The sequence below is a fragment of the Pogonomyrmex barbatus genome, unplaced genomic scaffold (assembly GCF_055798465.1).
Source record: "Pogonomyrmex barbatus isolate J1 unplaced genomic scaffold, ASM5579846v1 scaffold23, whole genome shotgun sequence".
Taxonomy (NCBI): Eukaryota; Metazoa; Arthropoda; class Insecta; order Hymenoptera; family Formicidae; genus Pogonomyrmex; species Pogonomyrmex barbatus.
In genome coordinates this window covers 226,200-244,326 of record NW_028297120.1, presented here as the reverse complement: position 1 = coordinate 244,326, position 18,127 = coordinate 226,200, and the positions used below count along the sequence as shown (strand labels likewise).

The following is an 18,127-nucleotide window of genomic DNA, read 5'->3' as shown; positions in this document are numbered from 1 at the left end:
AGCGCGGGACGACTGATTCATCTGATAAATGAACTATCGCTGTAATTTTCTGTGATATTCATTCCGTTTTCTATTATATACCGCTGTCACGTAATAAATTATCGCAGACGACACATTTATGTTCATGTCGATTCGTAGTAAATTTAAAATTATTAAATCGTACGTTTTTTTTTTAACGCTATTTTAATATTCTTGTAGTAGTAAACATTAAACAATACAAACAATGAAAATGATGAAGATACTTTCACTGCAATTCATCACAATTTTATTGTGCAGTAAAATGTACATTCCGTTATGGAGATGTGTACAATTAATATAATAGCAGAGATATATATCTTTGGACAACAAATTTCTGTGTGGCAGAAGAATAACATCTCTTGAACACCTTTGAACGCTGTACAAATATCAAAATAATGACTGATTGCTGTATCGCATAAAATTTAAAAGAGTTGTTAAAGAGTTGACAGGAGAGTGATAGAACTTGTGCAATGAGAAAATCATTGGTATCTTGTGTTAAAAATTCAATAACACTTATGCCATGTGAAATCGATGGCACAAAATCAAATTTCATGAATTTTATATCCCTTGTATACTGAATTATGCAAGAAATATCGAATAAAACATATAATTGCTTTTTAACGAACCGAGCTGCAGTTATTATACAGTACGAGGTTAATTACATAGAAAGATAATCGGACAAATATACATTTAGCCATGCAGCCTTTTGTAGAAAACAATAAATATATATTAGTATATATATGTATATATATATATATATATATATATATATATATATATATATATATATTGATTTTCTCTTTAATTCTATTTTAATATAGAATCATTGTGTTATAAGATACTTTATATATCTTATTTTTTTCTCTTAACTCTTGGAAATAATTGATTTCTCTGTAAATACGAAGAAATGCCGTAAGATCACTATATGTTATCTTGCATAAATATTAATGTATGTAAACATTTGCAATATATATCTTTGCATAAAGATAGATCATACGCACGATTTTACTCTTGTACAAAAACAGCTCAGTGTGATTAAGGGGTTCAGGTATTCCAAAATTTTAGGCTTTTCTTACCCTATTGAATACTTCCCCTTTTTTGATAATAGAAAAAAAATTACTTCACTTCTACATTTTTTTCTTATTACCCTTACGCGTTTACTGATCTCTCGCTCTGTCAATTAAACATAACATAAACAAATATTTCGACATCAAGAACAATTTATCCTTCAAAAAATTAAATAATAGCGCGATAGCTTTATGTATAAAATGGAAATGTTTAATTAAGTACATAATTTAAATACAATCAGTAAAAGCGTTTTTTGCATATAATAATATAATAAATGAACTTTATATTATATAACATGTATATTCAAATAATAAACCATATTATAATAATAAATCATATTAATGATGTGGCGATGTAACATGATACATATTCAGAATAATTTTAAATAACTTCGGAACTATTTTTTTATATGCTTAACAATTTATATACAATGCATATACAGAGCTTCCCTGGTTCTATCTTATTATAAATTAGTGGAAAAATAATGCTGCTTTGGCCATGATTTGCGCATCAGTAATTATTACCTATATCTCTTCGTTGCTAATACCTACACTTTTGAATGTGTGTTTCATGGTAGTCTTCAAAATAGTCAAAAAATTCTAATTATACACAGAGTTTATCATCGCAAAGTGTATACCTATAGAAAAATCTCATCTCTTTGTTTCTTTCTCGCACATCGTTACCATAATATAATCCTTTATTAGTCTGCCATTCATTAATAGTAATAGATAACATTAATACTTTGATTATCACTGTATGAAGATGAATCGTATAAAGCAAGTAGCCATTATTCATTCAATAAATAGAATAAATACTTTCAAATTTATTACTGTTTTTATTACTGTCTCGGTTCTTGCTAAATTTGTGGCCTGATTTTGCATCGGCATACAAAATTTACTTAATATGATAAAACAATATGTATCTTCGGTTTTAGTATTGAAATAAAACACTTTGGCGATTGCATTTGCGATTTCTTCATATTACATCGAATAAAATAAAAGAAATTTCACAGGGAGAGATACGTTATAAAGCGTATAAAAAATATGTAGATACGTTCATTGAATTATGAATATTATAATGTTTGAATGGAATGGCTCGGTAATTCATCTTTATGCATGTACATGAATTATAAGTGTAGTATAAATTAAGAACAGAGTAATATATGCGTATGGAATGTGTAACATAAGTGATTTTTTTTCTTTGAAAATGGCTATGTATATCACTTCGTTTAAATAATAATCATCGTTTTGCTTCAAATCAGGCTAATGCAATTATCAAACTCACATCAGTTCTGGAATATGAACTTGTTATTCAATATGCTAAAAAATATTATCGCGAATGACATTTAATCGTAAATTCTTCCGCGTTTATCTGGCCAATTAATAATAAAATAGTTGTAAATAATATTCTGTGTATACTGTGTGATAAGTAAGATAATTACAAGGCCATATAGCAGTAGCCGCAGAGCATTCAAACAATGTTAGTATTTCTATGCTACTTTTTAATATATGATGTAAGATAGAAATTCTATAGTCTAGAATTATTATTTCAGTTATCTCGAAGTACTAGGATAAATTAATCTTAAGAAAGTGCTGTACAATGTAAATAACTGTCTCTCGACATTAATAAGTCTATGAGAAGTATACCTAGTAAGTATACCTATAATTTAATAAATTTATCATATACTTTTTTTTCCAATAAATTAATATTCACGTTGCAACAAATAAACAACGATCTGTACAGTCGATATAAAAATTAGGACGGAAAACAGAAAAACGCTAATCAGATAGTCAATCTCCACTGTGAATAACGTGTATCGATCGGCAAAAGCATCAAGTTGTCAGGCATTGTTGCTTATCCTGTAATTCACGCTACGCGCGAAATACTAACAGTGGAATACTCTATCGTATAATTATTCGTTACTCTAATTTTTACCCGAACAATTCCTTTAAAGTACAACGCTCGGTGAGCAGACAATCAATTGTGCAGAGCATTTTCCTAAATAAAGAAGAAATCTTTCATTTGTATCTCGGACTGTCTGGCGGCGTCGGTTGTGTGTTAGCCTTCTGCTTTGGTCCAGTTTTAAAGGACATCTTTTTTACAGGTCTCGGTGAAATCCCATGAAGCGCAGTACTCTCGGGGGTATCACTGCTAAACCATACTCTGCTTCCGTCAGAAACTGAAAACAAATAGCAGAAACTTTATTAATAATCTTGTGGATCAAAAGCGTTAATCAAAAAGCCACATATAAAATATTAGCCAAAAAATAGACGCTCGTGTGAGAAAGGCAGAGATATTAGAAAAAGTAAAAGCGTGCAGTCTGAATAAGAAGAGAGCATCGGCGAAAATATATCAATATTTTATATATATCATAATTTCCTGCAAAGCAATATTTAAAAGACATAAGAACCGCACATAAACGTAAAAGAAAATAATTTAAACATGCTATCTTTTTAGTGTTGCTCATAGATTGGAGAGATTACCTCTGAATATATTTTGCAAGACTGCCAAACAAAAAGTTAATTAAGAGATATAGAAATGTTAAAGAAAAAAATTGTTCGATAGTTTTATTTTTTTTTTTTGGTCATAATATTCGATATTAGATATATATCTTAAATATATATCTAGTCATAATATTAGATATTAAATTTTGTGATTTTATATATTGTTATCGGACACACAATGGATATATAATCATGTTTTAAAACATGAGAATCAGAAGGTAAAAAATATTTACTTTCAAACTTTACGTCAATCGTAACGTGTTGCAGATATTCCAATATATTACTATCTATGGAACTGTGATTGAATGATTATAACGTATACTTAACAGATACAGATATAGACATAGTATCAGATAAAACAGCTGGAAGAACAGCACGGAAATAATAAATAACTAATAATACTACCTTGTCCGTTGGTGTTACAAGGTGGGTGGGGGTTAGTGGACTGAATTAGTCACCTCTATTCGCACGGTTGTCACTGCTTGCTGTCGAACTGCTACGTAAACCGGAACGTCCCTGATGCGAATCTATAAGCGCTGCCGCGAGGTTTGACGATGCTGTGGATTGCACGCTTGTTGTAGATCCTGATAGTGCGATATTTAGCAAAAAATAAGGAATTGCTATAAACAGTTATTGCAGTGACGTACAAAACTCTAAAGAGATTTGTTTTTGCATGCCACGTATATATCAATGGAAAAATAATAAATAAAATTAAATATTGTTGCAAAAAAATATATTTATGACGCCATTTTTGTTTAATTGAAAGTCACATACCAGAGACAGATGAAGCTGCGCTAAACGGGCTTGGTGGTTGCACTGGAGAATAAACATTGGCTGTAAATTCCTCGAATGTTGTAGCTTCCTTGTGATTTCTCATAACAGTGTCAATGGATCGCGCCCTTTCCTCGTAACTGAAATTTTTATTTAAATGTTTAACTCGACGATAATTCTCGTAATACTACAATTTATAAACGAACTACTCACTAATGTTGGTACAACGTAAGTGTAGATCTCTTTGCTCTACTCGCAGCTAATGCAGTCGTTCTCACTAGACCCGGCAATACCTTATCTTCCACGATACACTCGTCAAATAAAGGACCAAAAAATGGAATTTCCGATTTACGCGAGATCTGTATTCGATACAATTTGTTTTTCAGCGGATAAATGACAATGAGAACGTCGCAGAATTCTGTGGGTATAATGTCTCTGCGATAATCTCGCCAATGCTCCGACCAAACTATGTGAATTTCATCATTGCCAAGATGTCTCGTCTGAAATTGGATATCACATAAATATCTTGAAAAGTAAACGCAAACATCTGTTGCAGAAAATTGTGCCGGGAGATACCTTTTGTAGTAAACTTTCAGGACTATCCGACGGCATCCTTGTAGCAACGTGGAAGAGAACTTCGGTGAAAGACGTGGCATAGTACGGAGCGGTGACACCGGACGCCTTTCCAGGCACCAAACCACCAAGGAAACCAGTGTGCGATTCCAACTCGACTTCCCAAGCTAATCTCGCGATGAAACTCTCATACTCCTTACTGGCAGTGACGTTGCTTAGTATGGAGTTTTTGTCTTCCTGTCCTTGGCTAACATAAATCACCGCTATTTTGTGCGTCTCTCGAGATCGTTGGCCATCAAGATTACGAAGTTCGCGTAAGAGCTTTTCGTTTTTCGCCAGCAAATGTAATTTCTTACGCAGTTCCCAGCCAGACAAACCGAGATGTGAAAACAGAAGTCGGCAGTGATGAAATGGCGCCGGAGGCGGACGACACGATGGTGGACTGACTGCCGTTGCACTCATACTATAATTTATCAAGATTTATCAAGATTAAATACAATTTTAAGCAGTGTTCTATTCGGTTGTAATTTGGTATATTCAGATAGAGTGAGGCATGCAACCTGATGTGTTGATTCCAATTGTTCATATGTTCTTGCTCTGCGTTTCTCTGATTCAAAATTGTTGCAATAGTCTCACTTTCGAGATAATGTCCCTGAGGTGGATTAGCGGGTGCATTGAGAGCGATTTCTGGATTAGTCAAAACTTCCGGACTGGTATGTCCTATGTACTGAAGAAGCTAAAAGTATGCAATTCTTTAGCAATTAATTCTTATAATTATTGAAAGTTAAGTACAACTTTAACTTTGCTGTAATCTTTAATTGCAACTTTGCTCACATCGTCCAAATTGTCCATGTCGCTTGCGGCGTTCGCGAAAGTCGGTAATATGTGGGGTTCGCGATGTCGTATTGTGTGCCTGGGTGTACAATTGTGAGGTGTAATGACGCTATTTAAATCGTCCGTGTGTAGTTTTGTGTTCCAGTCAACTAAAATTAATAATAAAAATTTATTATATCACAATTATCTTTTTATTAAAAATAAGTATATTGCACGAAAAAAAAAAATGATGTAAATTACCAGGCTTTGCGAAAGGCAATGGCAAATCGTCATCAATGAAAGGTTGACTGTATAAAATTGAACTGTCCCAAGAGGCTTTTCCAGCGAGATCGCGCAACAAAACTCTGACCAGAGAAGGAGCTGTAGTCAAACCAGCTGTGACTCCTCCACCGGGTGCGTCCAATGCCGCTAACTCCACCAATGACATTATGATCGAATTGGAGAGCATCAAGAGTTGTATGTTAGGTGCTTGAAAAACGGCGGAAGATAATTCGTCTCCATCGATTCCAGGAACGTCGTCGAGCTCAACGACCAGCGATGAGAGACGTGCGGCTCCGATACCCATTGGAAAATGTCCCAAATGATTAATTAAATGCATCAATACCTGTGTACAAAGATTCGTATAAATTATAAATAGCCCATATATGTATAATAAATCAGTTTACCATTTTTGCTGCCAATTGTACAGATTGAATATTTCCTTTATGAGGTGATTTTGTAGAGGACTCGTCAGTTAAATTATCTAACGTAATATTAGGATCAAAATCGTCATCGTCCTCCTGATTGTTTCTAGCGGTTTTCGAAAATTCCTTTCCAACTTTATTTTGCACTATGTTATTTAACACCTACATAATAAAAGTAAACGCTATAAAAAACCAAATTACGACAAATCATGACATATATGAAATGTAAGAGAATGTAGATACTAACTGTAAATAAGGTCATCAAGAGAGGTTTCCCTTGGAACACTTGCAATAATACTGTTGGTCCTAAGTGCATGGCCCATTCGCCCAAACAAAATAGCATTGATACTGTTAAAGATCCGCGCCTTTCACGCGTTGTCATTCGCCCAAGTGTATCCGATAAGATCTAAATAGATCGAAAAAAATGCAAATTATTATTAATACTCTTCTTTAATATATTTTTTTAAATAAAATCTTATATTGTACCTGTATTATTTTAGATGGCACGTTAGGATACAACTCTAGCAACACGTCAGCCTTATCGCAGAGAAGTAACAGAGAATCACAGGCAACCTGCGCAACTGTGGCGTGAGAAGCCTGAAAAAAATATAATCATTAAACATTAATTTTCGATAAAAATACTTTGTATATATGTGTGTGTGTGTGTGTGTGTGTGTGTGTGTGAGCGCGCGTGTGGTGTGTGTGTGTGTGTGTGTGTGCGCGCGTGCGTAGTATGATATATGTATGTGTATATATATATATATATATATATATATATAATCATAAAATAATTATATAATCAACATTAAGTTAGTAACATGTAAATAATTCGATCATTAGCAAGTATACAGCATATCGGATGAAAGGGTATCATCGCAGACTGAAACAATTTATTATTTCGGACATACATATAGCATATAGAACATGCAAAGTCAATGACATACATCTTCGTGTAAGACATACGACACGTACGTATCAGTTCAAAACTGTGAACATCACATAATGGCCGACATAGCTACAAGAAGATAGAAAAAAAAAAAAAAAGAAACTACCTGATCCATTAGGGGAAAACAGAAACCAGCTCTGCGACGCTCTGCTCCTTGCATTCGCTGCCAATGACACTCAATGAAAGAGATCTTTAGCTTTCATCTTATTATTGCAACACATCTGCTTTGAGCTTAGATGTTGCTAAAGGTAATTCTTTTTCTCTTTCTTTTTTAAAATATATATACATTTATGGGTAGTAGCGATGCATTTTATGTAATACCATTTAATTTAAATTTAATTTAAATTTCATGTGATATTGTTTAATTTAATTTTAAGGCAATATTCCAAGTGCAAATTATCAAACAACTATAAATTGTAAAGAATAATTTTTTTCGCCATGCATTCTATATTCGAAATTTTTCTGGGATTCCACTTAAAATCTTAGTGCGTTTGGTGATCTTTCGTGTGTGTGTGTGTGTATAATCGTTATTCACAAAGATATATAATAGAGATTACAATATAACATAGAAAAAAATGTTTATCTTACTCTAAGTGCAAGGAGAAGAACTGTGACAGCTTCCGGAACTCTTGGATGTTGCGTTTTGTAGGATAGTTCTTTATATACGAACATTGCGATACTTGATAAGGCCAAGCATCTTGCAATACCTGTGGGTTCTCGTCGACAGCTTCGCAAAAGTATTGTTACGATATGTTCCTAAAAATGCAAAATACACATGAAATTACAAGAATTAATTTGAGACAATCAATTATGTCATTAAATTATGCGCAGGTATTACTTTTGCTTCTGGACACGTCATAGTAACAATATCAGGTCCATTCGGTTGTAACATGGGTAACTTGGTCATTGCAACAGGTAAGGATAACAATGAACCGATAACCGAAACAGCTTCTGTTCTTGGTGCCTGAAATAAAAAGTAATAATATATACTATGTATATTGAGATAAATATTATTATTATTTATAATTTATAGAAAAAAGTGATAAGAAAAAAAAAATGATGAAATACCTCGACATCTTGACTGTTAAGTATCACATTAACAGCGTGTATGTAATCCAAAATTAGAAGACTCGCTCCAGGTAGATTTAGACTAAATAATCTAGGTCCTGTATATTTCACAAGCACGTGCAATACTTTAGTATCATTACTAGCAATTCCATTGTGAACGGCGCGATAGAAGAGCGTAAGATGCTGTTTCGGTAGACTGATGTCCAATGGTTGCACTGTTAACAGACATATTAGGCGATACGCAGCTAATTTGCCAATTTCGTATTGATCGGGAAGCTGGATCGCCTGCAAAGAGTATGTGGATAAGAATCAAAAGATAATTTTGTAATACAAATTTTTTTATAATACAAATTATATGTAAATATATACCTTGAAACACCAAGGTGCGATGACTGTTAAAGGTGGAATTAGCTCTGGTGCTGGAGGTGTCGCTTGATTATCCCCGGATACTCCTTGGTTTAAACGTATCTAAAAATCATATAGAATATGAAAAGAGCCAATTCATCCATAATACATTTTATTTTTAATATTATTTAACATTTTTAAGTTAGCAGTGCTTACCTTAATCAACGTTTGTGTGAGTTGTACGAGATAATCCATGACTTGGCCATGTAAAACAGGATCTTGAATATTATTAACGTCTCCTAATGCAGATAGCATACGTCGCCATAAAACGACAGCCACATCTGGCAACCATCCACGGACCCCTCCACCTGCCATGACTGATCTTCTCTCAGATGCGTCATTTGTATCTGCAGAGAAATAACAACTGCTAAATATATATTAATCTATCTATATTTCAGATATAAAAAAATCTAACTTTAAAAGCAAATATTATTATTGAATCGCTAAACTGCATATATTATTGAAGGCTATAACTGCATTTATATTTATGAATTATAAAATTGCTCTATAGTTAAGCTTTATATCTCTATAATGTTGTATAATAAGAAAAATTGTTACAAACTTGACATATAATTTATTTAATAATAAATATATAAAATCCAAAAAGCAGAGAGCTATTTAAAAAGCTTAGGATTAATTTAAAAAAATATATTTTGATCCAATATTGTTCGAATTTGTTTCTGTTGTCTTGAATATTCGAGTGATCATCACAACATAATATTGTTAATAAAAAAAAAAAAAAACATTATTCGATTAATATGAGATGTAAAATGGTTATTAATGCAAGATAGATATAACAATTTTTCAAAAGAGAAAATGCTCACAGGACGCGATAAGACAAAGTTTCATACATTGAGATACATAAAATATTGCACAATAGACCATACATACCGACCATACTACTACCATCAATATTCTCTATTTGTATAGGGCTATCTTTGTTGCTATCAATGCCACTGCTGGGTGTCGGTGACGGGCAACGTGGCGACGGCGGTTCACTATCAACTATAACAATGCTATCCAAAGATTTGGCACGTCTGTTGGACAGCATCTTCCGACCAGTTACCGACGACGAAGAAGGAGAACTGCTTGACAATAACCGCGCCATATCTTGTTCTATCGATAGGGGGAGTACTGCACGTGTGGAAATTGTTTATACTTAATCAAGTAGGACACAAACACTGCAGAAATGTATTCAACAGCAAACCAGTTAAAATTGATTTAGTTAAAATTGATCTTATGAATGGCATGTCGATTAAAAATTAGGACAAGCAATGGGCGCTACGTTATAAATATGACAAATCTACGGGAGGGAGTGAAACTACTGTCTGTCTGTACGGTAACGGAGAGAAGTTATTTTTAACCTGGTGTCAGTGCCAAAGCAAAAAAAAAAAAAAAACAAGTAAGAGACACAGTTATAAATAAATTGCGCACATAGCAACACAAAGGCATCGTCGAAGATCTCGCCGAAAAGTAAAAATCAAAAAGAAAAAGAACTGCGGCTAATGCACTATGAATTATTACATTCATCCACCTACCGGGTATACCGCTATGCATCGTATGTGTTCGCTGTCTCTGCAGCTTTGCACGAGCTTTGCCACCGTAAATAGTATTATCACTCGCACTGCGCGGTAATGGTCGTACCTTCCTCATATCGCGCAGGGGATGATCTGTAATCAAAGTTGAAAAATATTTTTTAAATTAAATTGCAACAAGATAAAATAACAATTTTATCTTATAGATCTTACATACCCACGACACTTTCTTTCGGTGCGGTATTGTTTTCTTGATCAATACTACCTTTCCGAGGTGGTTGTACACTCCCCGTCGACGCCGCACGACTTCCAACCCCACGCCGCTTCTTTGTCTTTTGTTCGCTGAGTCTGTCCAAAGGTAAATCATTCAAATCCAAGTTGTACACGTGTCTTGCTAATACTCTCGTCAGCGTGTCCAGAGTTTTCTGTATAGGTGAAAGAAAAATATTATCTTACAATTATGAGTCAGAACTCGCGAGATATTCGTCACATACTCACCGCCCACTCTCGAATTAATTCTTCCCATTGTGTTAATGATGTTAACACTTCTAGAAACTGGTCCCATAATTGGGTAGAAATAACCACATTTAAGTTAGCCTTAATCCATGTAACAATTAATGTTTGAAATATGGCAGGTGCAAGTTTTCCACCGATACTTTCCTGATGCTTGTGGCGAGAAGATTTCTCACTCAAAACGAGCGACGTGATTTGCAATAACACTCTAATAAATTCAAAAAAATTAATCATTGCAAGAAAACATTAATTAAAGAAAGATAGTAAATCGCGAATGAAATTACCTAAGTAACTGTTCCCAAGTTGCTGGTTCCAGTCTGGAGTGCATAACAACGTATCGATACACATTCAGGACTCTCTTACAACTGTCTGTCTGTTCTTCAAGTAATGTCAAAGATGCATTCGGCCCCGAATTCTCTAAGAAAAATACGTTTGATGCTTGCGTGATAAAAACTTGCAGAACATTTTGTAAGCCTGCTCTAATAAACAAATTTTCCCGGTGTATAGCGCCTAGATAAGAATCGTTCCTTAATCTCGTTTGACGATAATTATCCGACGGACTTTTCTCCATTTCTTCCTTTCTTAAACTTTCTTCCATATCCCGATCTTTATGACCATCTAGCGGTTCCAACATAAACGGAGGAATTTCCTACAAAATATATAAATATCAATTTACATCAATTTACATCAACACATACAACACATAATTTTCTAATATTTCAAACTTACATTCATTTGAATCCAATCTTTATAAACAGCAATAGCTTTTCTTATAGCTCCCGCATGGTTGAAATCCAAAAGAAATGCCTGCCTGTACAATTCGTGTACAAAGTTTACATTATCTCTATTTCCATATAAAACTTCTCTGACTAACATGGCCGAAACGGCGCTATCTTCCTGATTTTGACTATCCTGCTGGGATATAACTGATTCGGGTGACAATAAATTCGAATCCGCAGAATTTTGAGTATACACCGACACACGGCGTAATTCCGATTCAGCGTTTTCCTCATTTGGTGTTGTACTGCAAATCGGTGTTCGCGATAAAAGTCATAATTTAAAATAGATCAGAAATAAGCAGATATTAAATTACCTTTGTGAAAGATGTGCGAAAAGCCCATCTTTTCTAGCGACATGCGTGAAGCTTGCGATCCATTTGATTAGAGCAACTTTACAGAGTACATAGTTATTCTGATTTTGATTCATTGGTTTACGCATTGTAGGTAATTCCAGATTAGGTTTGTAAAGCGAAAAGTTATCGTTAAACTCCGGACAAATATGACGAAGATACGTTACTTTAAAACGTTCTAATAAAAATTGAAAAGTTTTATGCTGCCGTGTAGATTTATCCCGCCATTCTACTTTTACCACCTATATAATGTTATTATAGTAAATCATTTTTATATTATTTTTATATTATGTCCAAAATTCGATAAATATCTGTAGGTAAGGGGGTAAATAATATACCTGAGTAACCATAAATTCAAGCAATGCTTCCAAAAACCTAACAGTTTCATTGTCCAATGGCTTTTCTCCACTTTGCGGTGGTAAAATAGGCCCGCCGTCAACTTGACTGATAGGACATTGATTCGATCCATTATCATGAAAAGTACTTTGGCCAAGTTGCGTATCATAAAATTCTTTCTTATCCTTCTCTTCAGCAGAATTAGCTGCTTTCGCGAGTTTTTCTTTCTTGCCATCTGTTTTACGATCACATTTATAAGGCGATGCTTGATGCGGTGGAAATCCTGGCACTAAACTGGCGAACATCTGATGTATATGCTCGGGAGCATTTTCGCCAAGAGCTTGATACCATAAAATAAAATACCTAAAATATCAGGGGGATTATTACATGTTACTACAAACATGTATAAACATATATATTTTAAGCAATTACTACATACCTTATAGCTTGTCTACGAAGTTTCCAACTATTACCAGGATGCAAGAGTTTTTGCAAAATCCGTGCTAAACTATGACACTGCCATCGTTTGTTAAGCAGCTCAGGCAGAAGCGTTAAAACTTTCTCCAGAAGTTGCAATACTTGTTCCAATTCTTCCCTGTGTGCCTTATGCACTATAAAAAAAAAGTACAGATTGGTTTTTCTTTAAGTCATATAAAAAATACTTGTGACAAATACTTAAATAAATTTAATGAGAGAATAGTATTTACACAAATTTTTCATAAAATTTCAATCAGAAAAGTTAATAATGGAAAAAATAATCAAATGCAATAAAATCGAGTTAGAGTAATATGTGTGATATGTGACTTACCAATATGGAAGGAAAGCTCTGGCAGCAGAATGGAAAGAAATGAAATAGATGATAATAAAATAATAATAGGTGAATATTATGGTTAATATTTAAAATATATAATTTTGAAGGCAATGTTATTGTTAAATTACATTCAATGTAATTATGCAATATGTATTAAAGCATGGAAACTTTTAAAGTTATACAGTAATAAGACAGTTAGCTTCATTTGGTACATTACACTTTAATAACAATAAATACAACTTGCTTACCGCGTTGTCGAAGATTGGCTTCAGCAGATACGAAACAATCATATAGGATGAAATACACATGGCTGAAGTTGCCTTCAAAAAAGCCTTTTGCCTCATCAGTATCCACATTTTCTTTAATACAAAAACATGCTTGAATTAGCAAATATTTCTTTTATAAATTATATAATATTTATAAATGTAATTTGTGTATCGATTAAATAGGGAAGAAAACTTTCCCTCGTGACACATATGCCTTGTACAGAGAGAAGTGTGGAAATGTTATTACGTCATGACTGGTTCTGGATGTCACATGTTTGCATGGCAAAACTTTTCTTTCCCTTATATGTATATTCTAAGAAACAGGGAGAGGACAGAGACAAAAAGATGAAATGTATAATATAAACATATATCATAAGCAGGATATATAAATATATACATAAAATAAAATAAAAATATTTTCTATATAAAATATAAAATAGAAATCTATATATCTATATAAAATAGAAATATTTTCTATAAGCATGATATATCTATTGACATATATACATAGAAAAATGTGCAAAGTATTTAAAGTTGTAGGAAAGTTTTATTAACGACATATGTAGATGTATAAAAATATATGAAACGTATAACGACAATGTAACTTTAGCTGAAGATAGAGGCCATAAGTTGGTCAATGTGGTCAGGCGGTTTGGTGATTAGATATTGACTACCTCTCTTACAACGTTGTGAAACCACGATCTTATAACTTGGATTTAAATCCTTTTCTCTTTAAACTAGAGCATGCAACAAACAAATGATGTAACAAGTATTTTTACTATATTAGATAGCTCAGACATAAAATATATATTTTTTAATATTTTTATAAAATCTGTCTAAAAGATATTGATTGTAGTTTTGCTTTTAAAATCTGTCAAATATTCTAAAAAGTATATTTAGAAGTGTACATAAAAAGCATGTCTTTTAAAATTTCTGTATAATTGATTTATAAATATTGCTAGGAAGAGATACCTTTACATACTAAAAAAGTACTAATAGTTATATGTAAAAATTACTAATACTTGTAAAATCTTATTAATTATTTAGCAATTTTGATCAACTTGTGATTAATTCATTCAACAATATTTATACTTTTATGTTATTGTTTTTAAGATATATTCTAGATAAAATAATTAATTAGATTTAACAGAAATAAAAAATAAAAGAATTTTAAAAAGAATTTTATATAATTTGAATTTTACTGCAAATAAAATTCTTTGTCAATTGAATTAATTATTGACTAATCACAGAATAATAATTTCAAGCGTTCCATTTAACAATTTCAATGTTCTTCAACTGTCATTTTCTGTCTCAAACGAGTCGCGTGAAGTGAATCATTTTCCCTCGGCAATGAGGGGACGTCAAAGAATGACGTATTGACATTCTCCCACAACATTCTCCCAGACGAGAAGTAAAAGTTAAAAAATACGACTGATTAAAGAATACAACGATACAAAGCAGGCTGTGAACGCGGGATCCGAATGTAGAAGAACGTTAGAACATCCTAACTGGAAACAACTTGTCCACCTTTGAGGAGTCTCCGCCAGCACGCGTGGGAGTTAATAAATACGGTATGCGATCATCCTCCTTCCGCGAAATAGCGATCTGGCCTACGGCGGCCTGTCAGTCGGCGGCGCCGTCACCGTCGCTCGGTCCTCACCTAGGACAATTTTGAGATGCTTGAATCGCGTCGCGCTGTCCTTCTTGACGTCCTGGATCTTGAGCGTCGACTTCTTGACGTCTACATGGAGCTTCTTGCCGAACATGATTCAGTGCGAGCCGCCGGCGGCCGCGGGGACAGGAACAACCATCGACGGCGACGGCCAGGACGGTCCGCATCGATGTCGGGGGTCGGGTTATCTCCGCGCGATCACCATGCCAGCGGCACGAGGTGCACGGCCCACCCTCGTCACGTCAAATCGGCGTCAAATTTCGCATACACACCTCCGATCAGATGTACGTGACGGCCATCTTGAGCGCCTCACTGGTCCCACGCATCAGCGCCGCGCCGCTCAGTGGCTCTTCGGGGCAATGACATCATCCGTCATCCAATTCCCAGAGAAGGAAGTTATGAAGTCATCCAAGAGGCGTTTAAAATTTTCACAACGTCTTCTGGGAAATGTCAGAAAAATATCTTCGGATATCTCTCATCCCGACTTATTTCACGTCATAATTCTTTTTAGATCTTTTATTTGCGACTGCTTTTAATGTGATAATTATTCGATAATCGATCGGTAATGCGGCTTAAGAAATAATAAAAAGTATTATTGCTTAAAATTGTCGTGACATGTATACATGTGTAAACAAAGAGATTCGCTAAGAATTGCTTGCCAATGGCAATAATTAAATACATACGTTACTTTAATGATGAAAAAATTCTACTTATTAAAAATTTTACATTATTTTTTTTTTTTATTTTATATTATTATTGTTAATAGATAAAAGAATTTTATATATATATATATATATATACACATATATGTAATATATTTTTGATATATTTTAAAAAAAAGTATTCTTATTTTTGAAAAGTATGTGTTATCCACAATGGTATTTTATTAGATGACGGAATCGTCTTTACCAAACAATGATTATAACTAAATCGAGATTCGATTTCACTAGATGCGCGATTTCGAGAGCGGAAGTGACGTCTAACGGCTAGTTATATGCGTTTGCCACGTGGTTTCAAAATGAATTCGAAACATGATGAAGCTTATATGGAATTTGCGTTTGTCAAAGAGAACAGCGTAAGTCAGCAAGAAAAGGTAAAGGCGTTTTGGAAGTTTCTGGATGCTCAAAACTGCTTGAAACCGCACGAAGGTATCGTGTGTAGAAAAAAAGCGTAATTAGATTATTATATTTTTGTAAAGATTCTTTTTATTGCAAAATGTTGCGTATTTTAGACAAGATGATATACCACATATATAAATATATTTTTTTTACATAACACAACTAGGATTAATAAAAAATAATTATCTTGGGATTAATTATGTTAACAATATCATATATCAAAATCGATGTTTGTCACATATGTAAAAATATGTGATAATTATTTTATCTTTATTGTGTGAAATTATACAAATTAATACTGTTTTGATATACGAAAAAATGTTATTATACTTGGAATCAATAAATATGACTTAAATTTAGTTTCAACGATGTAGTTAACAACAATCATTTTATGTAATTATTTTTTCATTTAATTATTTTTACTTTATTTTTAATTATTCTTATTATTTATAATTATTATTTTTTAGTTATAGTTATATCATCTTTTGCTTTTATCACTAATTCGAGACTTTAAAATTTTAACATGTGGCAGGCCTCATATCTTAATTCACTCATATCTTAATCAAATTTTTTAATATAATAATATATAATATTTATATAATAATATATATTAAATTTTATATAATAATATAATAATATATATTATATTTTATATAATAATTTTAAATTAGTTTAAATATAATTGTTAATCTTTGCATAAATAAATATATAAATATTTGAAATGCAATCATAAATATACTTTAAAATAATGCATGTAATATATAATATATGATGCATACCATGATTTTGAAACAAGTCATAGATAAATGATAAATAAAAGACGATAATTGAAAAACAATTTAAATGCTTGTTATTAGTTGATAAATGATGCGCTGAAGCTAAATTTAAATTATATTTATTCGTTCTAAATATATTAAAATTTCAATATAATTTATTTAAATTATACAAATTTAAATTAAAATATATTTTTTATTTTGTATAAAAGTAATCAAGTAACATTTTCTCTCTCTCTCTCTCTCTCTCTCTCTCTCTCTCTCCTAAATTAATTCAAGCAAAATATTTTAACACAAAGGAACATTGGAATCCAAATCTCCACCGCAAACATCAGAATCGAGCTTGGAGGAAATTATAAAGGAGAAAGATGTTTGGGGCAAAGGATTAAAAGTCTTTCAGCAACTCGGCCTGGACAAGACCGCTCTCGCGGCTGATGATCGATGCAAACTTTGTCTTGTGCACAAAATGATTCAGTACGATTAGCGAAATAATTTAATGAAGCATTTAGATAAACAATATTTTTCTCGGTAATCGTAGATGCGAGGATTTGGCTGACACGGTGACGCAACCATACGAAGAATTGAATGCTGACATGAAAGCCTTTGAAAAGCGTCAAGAAAATCGCTGTTCCAATCCAGACGAAACATCTTCTGCTAATAACAAATAAAAGCAACGCAACGACAGTGTAAAAACAAATTATCTCATTATTTATTTATTCAACCAACGTTTTAGAATGGTCTTTCTTCAACTAACGTTTTAATTTTTCAATCAATTTCTAATAACTCAAATTCATTAATAATTCAATAAATTATACACACACACACACACACACACACACACACACACACACACACACACACACACACACACACACATATATATATATATACGTCTGTGCTGAGAATATCTTTATCTGTTTTTCATTTTTATGAAAAATTTTGTCGCTTAAAGAAAATATATTATTTTAGAAATGTATAAAAGACCCGAAAAACTCAAGTACAAAAAATAAATAATAGAATAATATAATAAATGACAATGATACAAATAAATGAATAAAAGAGATATTTCGGATGATACGACAGACCGCCATGGATTCTGCGCTT

At 32.8% G+C, this 18,127-nt stretch overlaps 2 protein-coding genes across 8 annotated transcripts; one reads left to right on the top strand and one right to left on the bottom strand.

The window, feature by feature from the left end:
- Positions 1–248: 248 nt before the first annotated feature.
- On the bottom strand, positions 249–15,426 carry LOC105430720 (putative Rho GTPase-activating protein CG5521). 7 transcript variants are annotated; one of them, XM_089078426.1, is made up of 29 exons: positions 15,121–15,426; positions 13,443–13,553; positions 13,192–13,209; positions 12,823–12,994; positions 12,386–12,746; positions 12,012–12,289; positions 11,648–11,942; positions 11,203–11,567; positions 10,904–11,126; positions 10,623–10,830; positions 10,409–10,540; positions 9,762–10,004; positions 9,027–9,217; positions 8,835–8,933; positions 8,466–8,750; positions 8,236–8,361; positions 7,986–8,153; positions 6,938–7,048; positions 6,699–6,857; positions 6,434–6,613; positions 6,009–6,372; positions 5,769–5,917; positions 5,495–5,670; positions 4,938–5,397; positions 4,575–4,861; positions 4,365–4,501; positions 4,049–4,174; positions 3,570–3,590; positions 249–3,265 (listed from the first exon to the last, which is right to left on the bottom strand). In XM_089078426.1, exons 1-29 carry the CDS (start codon positions 15,224–15,226, stop codon positions 3,105–3,107), a joined length of 5,712 nt encoding a protein of 1,903 aa, XP_088934552.1. In that variant the 5' UTR covers positions 15,227–15,426; the 3' UTR covers positions 249–3,104. The 7 variants fall into 7 exon arrangements, 6 of the variants coding, with proteins under 6 accessions (XP_088934552.1, XP_088934554.1, XP_088934553.1 ...); XM_089078428.1 differs by having other exon boundaries at positions 9,762–9,986; XR_016139589.1 differs by having other exon boundaries at positions 3,148–3,265; positions 3,996–4,174; positions 15,121–15,425.
- Positions 15,427–15,619: 193 nt separating this feature from the next.
- Positions 15,620–18,003, top strand: LOC148936325 (uncharacterized). Its single transcript, XM_089078445.1, has 3 exons — positions 15,620–16,280; positions 17,323–17,497; positions 17,562–18,003. The coding sequence occupies exons 1-3, from the start codon at positions 16,127–16,129 to the stop codon at positions 17,689–17,691; spliced, it is 459 nt and encodes a 152-aa protein (XP_088934571.1). The 5' UTR covers positions 15,620–16,126; the 3' UTR covers positions 17,692–18,003.
- The last annotated feature ends 124 nt before the right edge of the window (positions 18,004–18,127 follow it).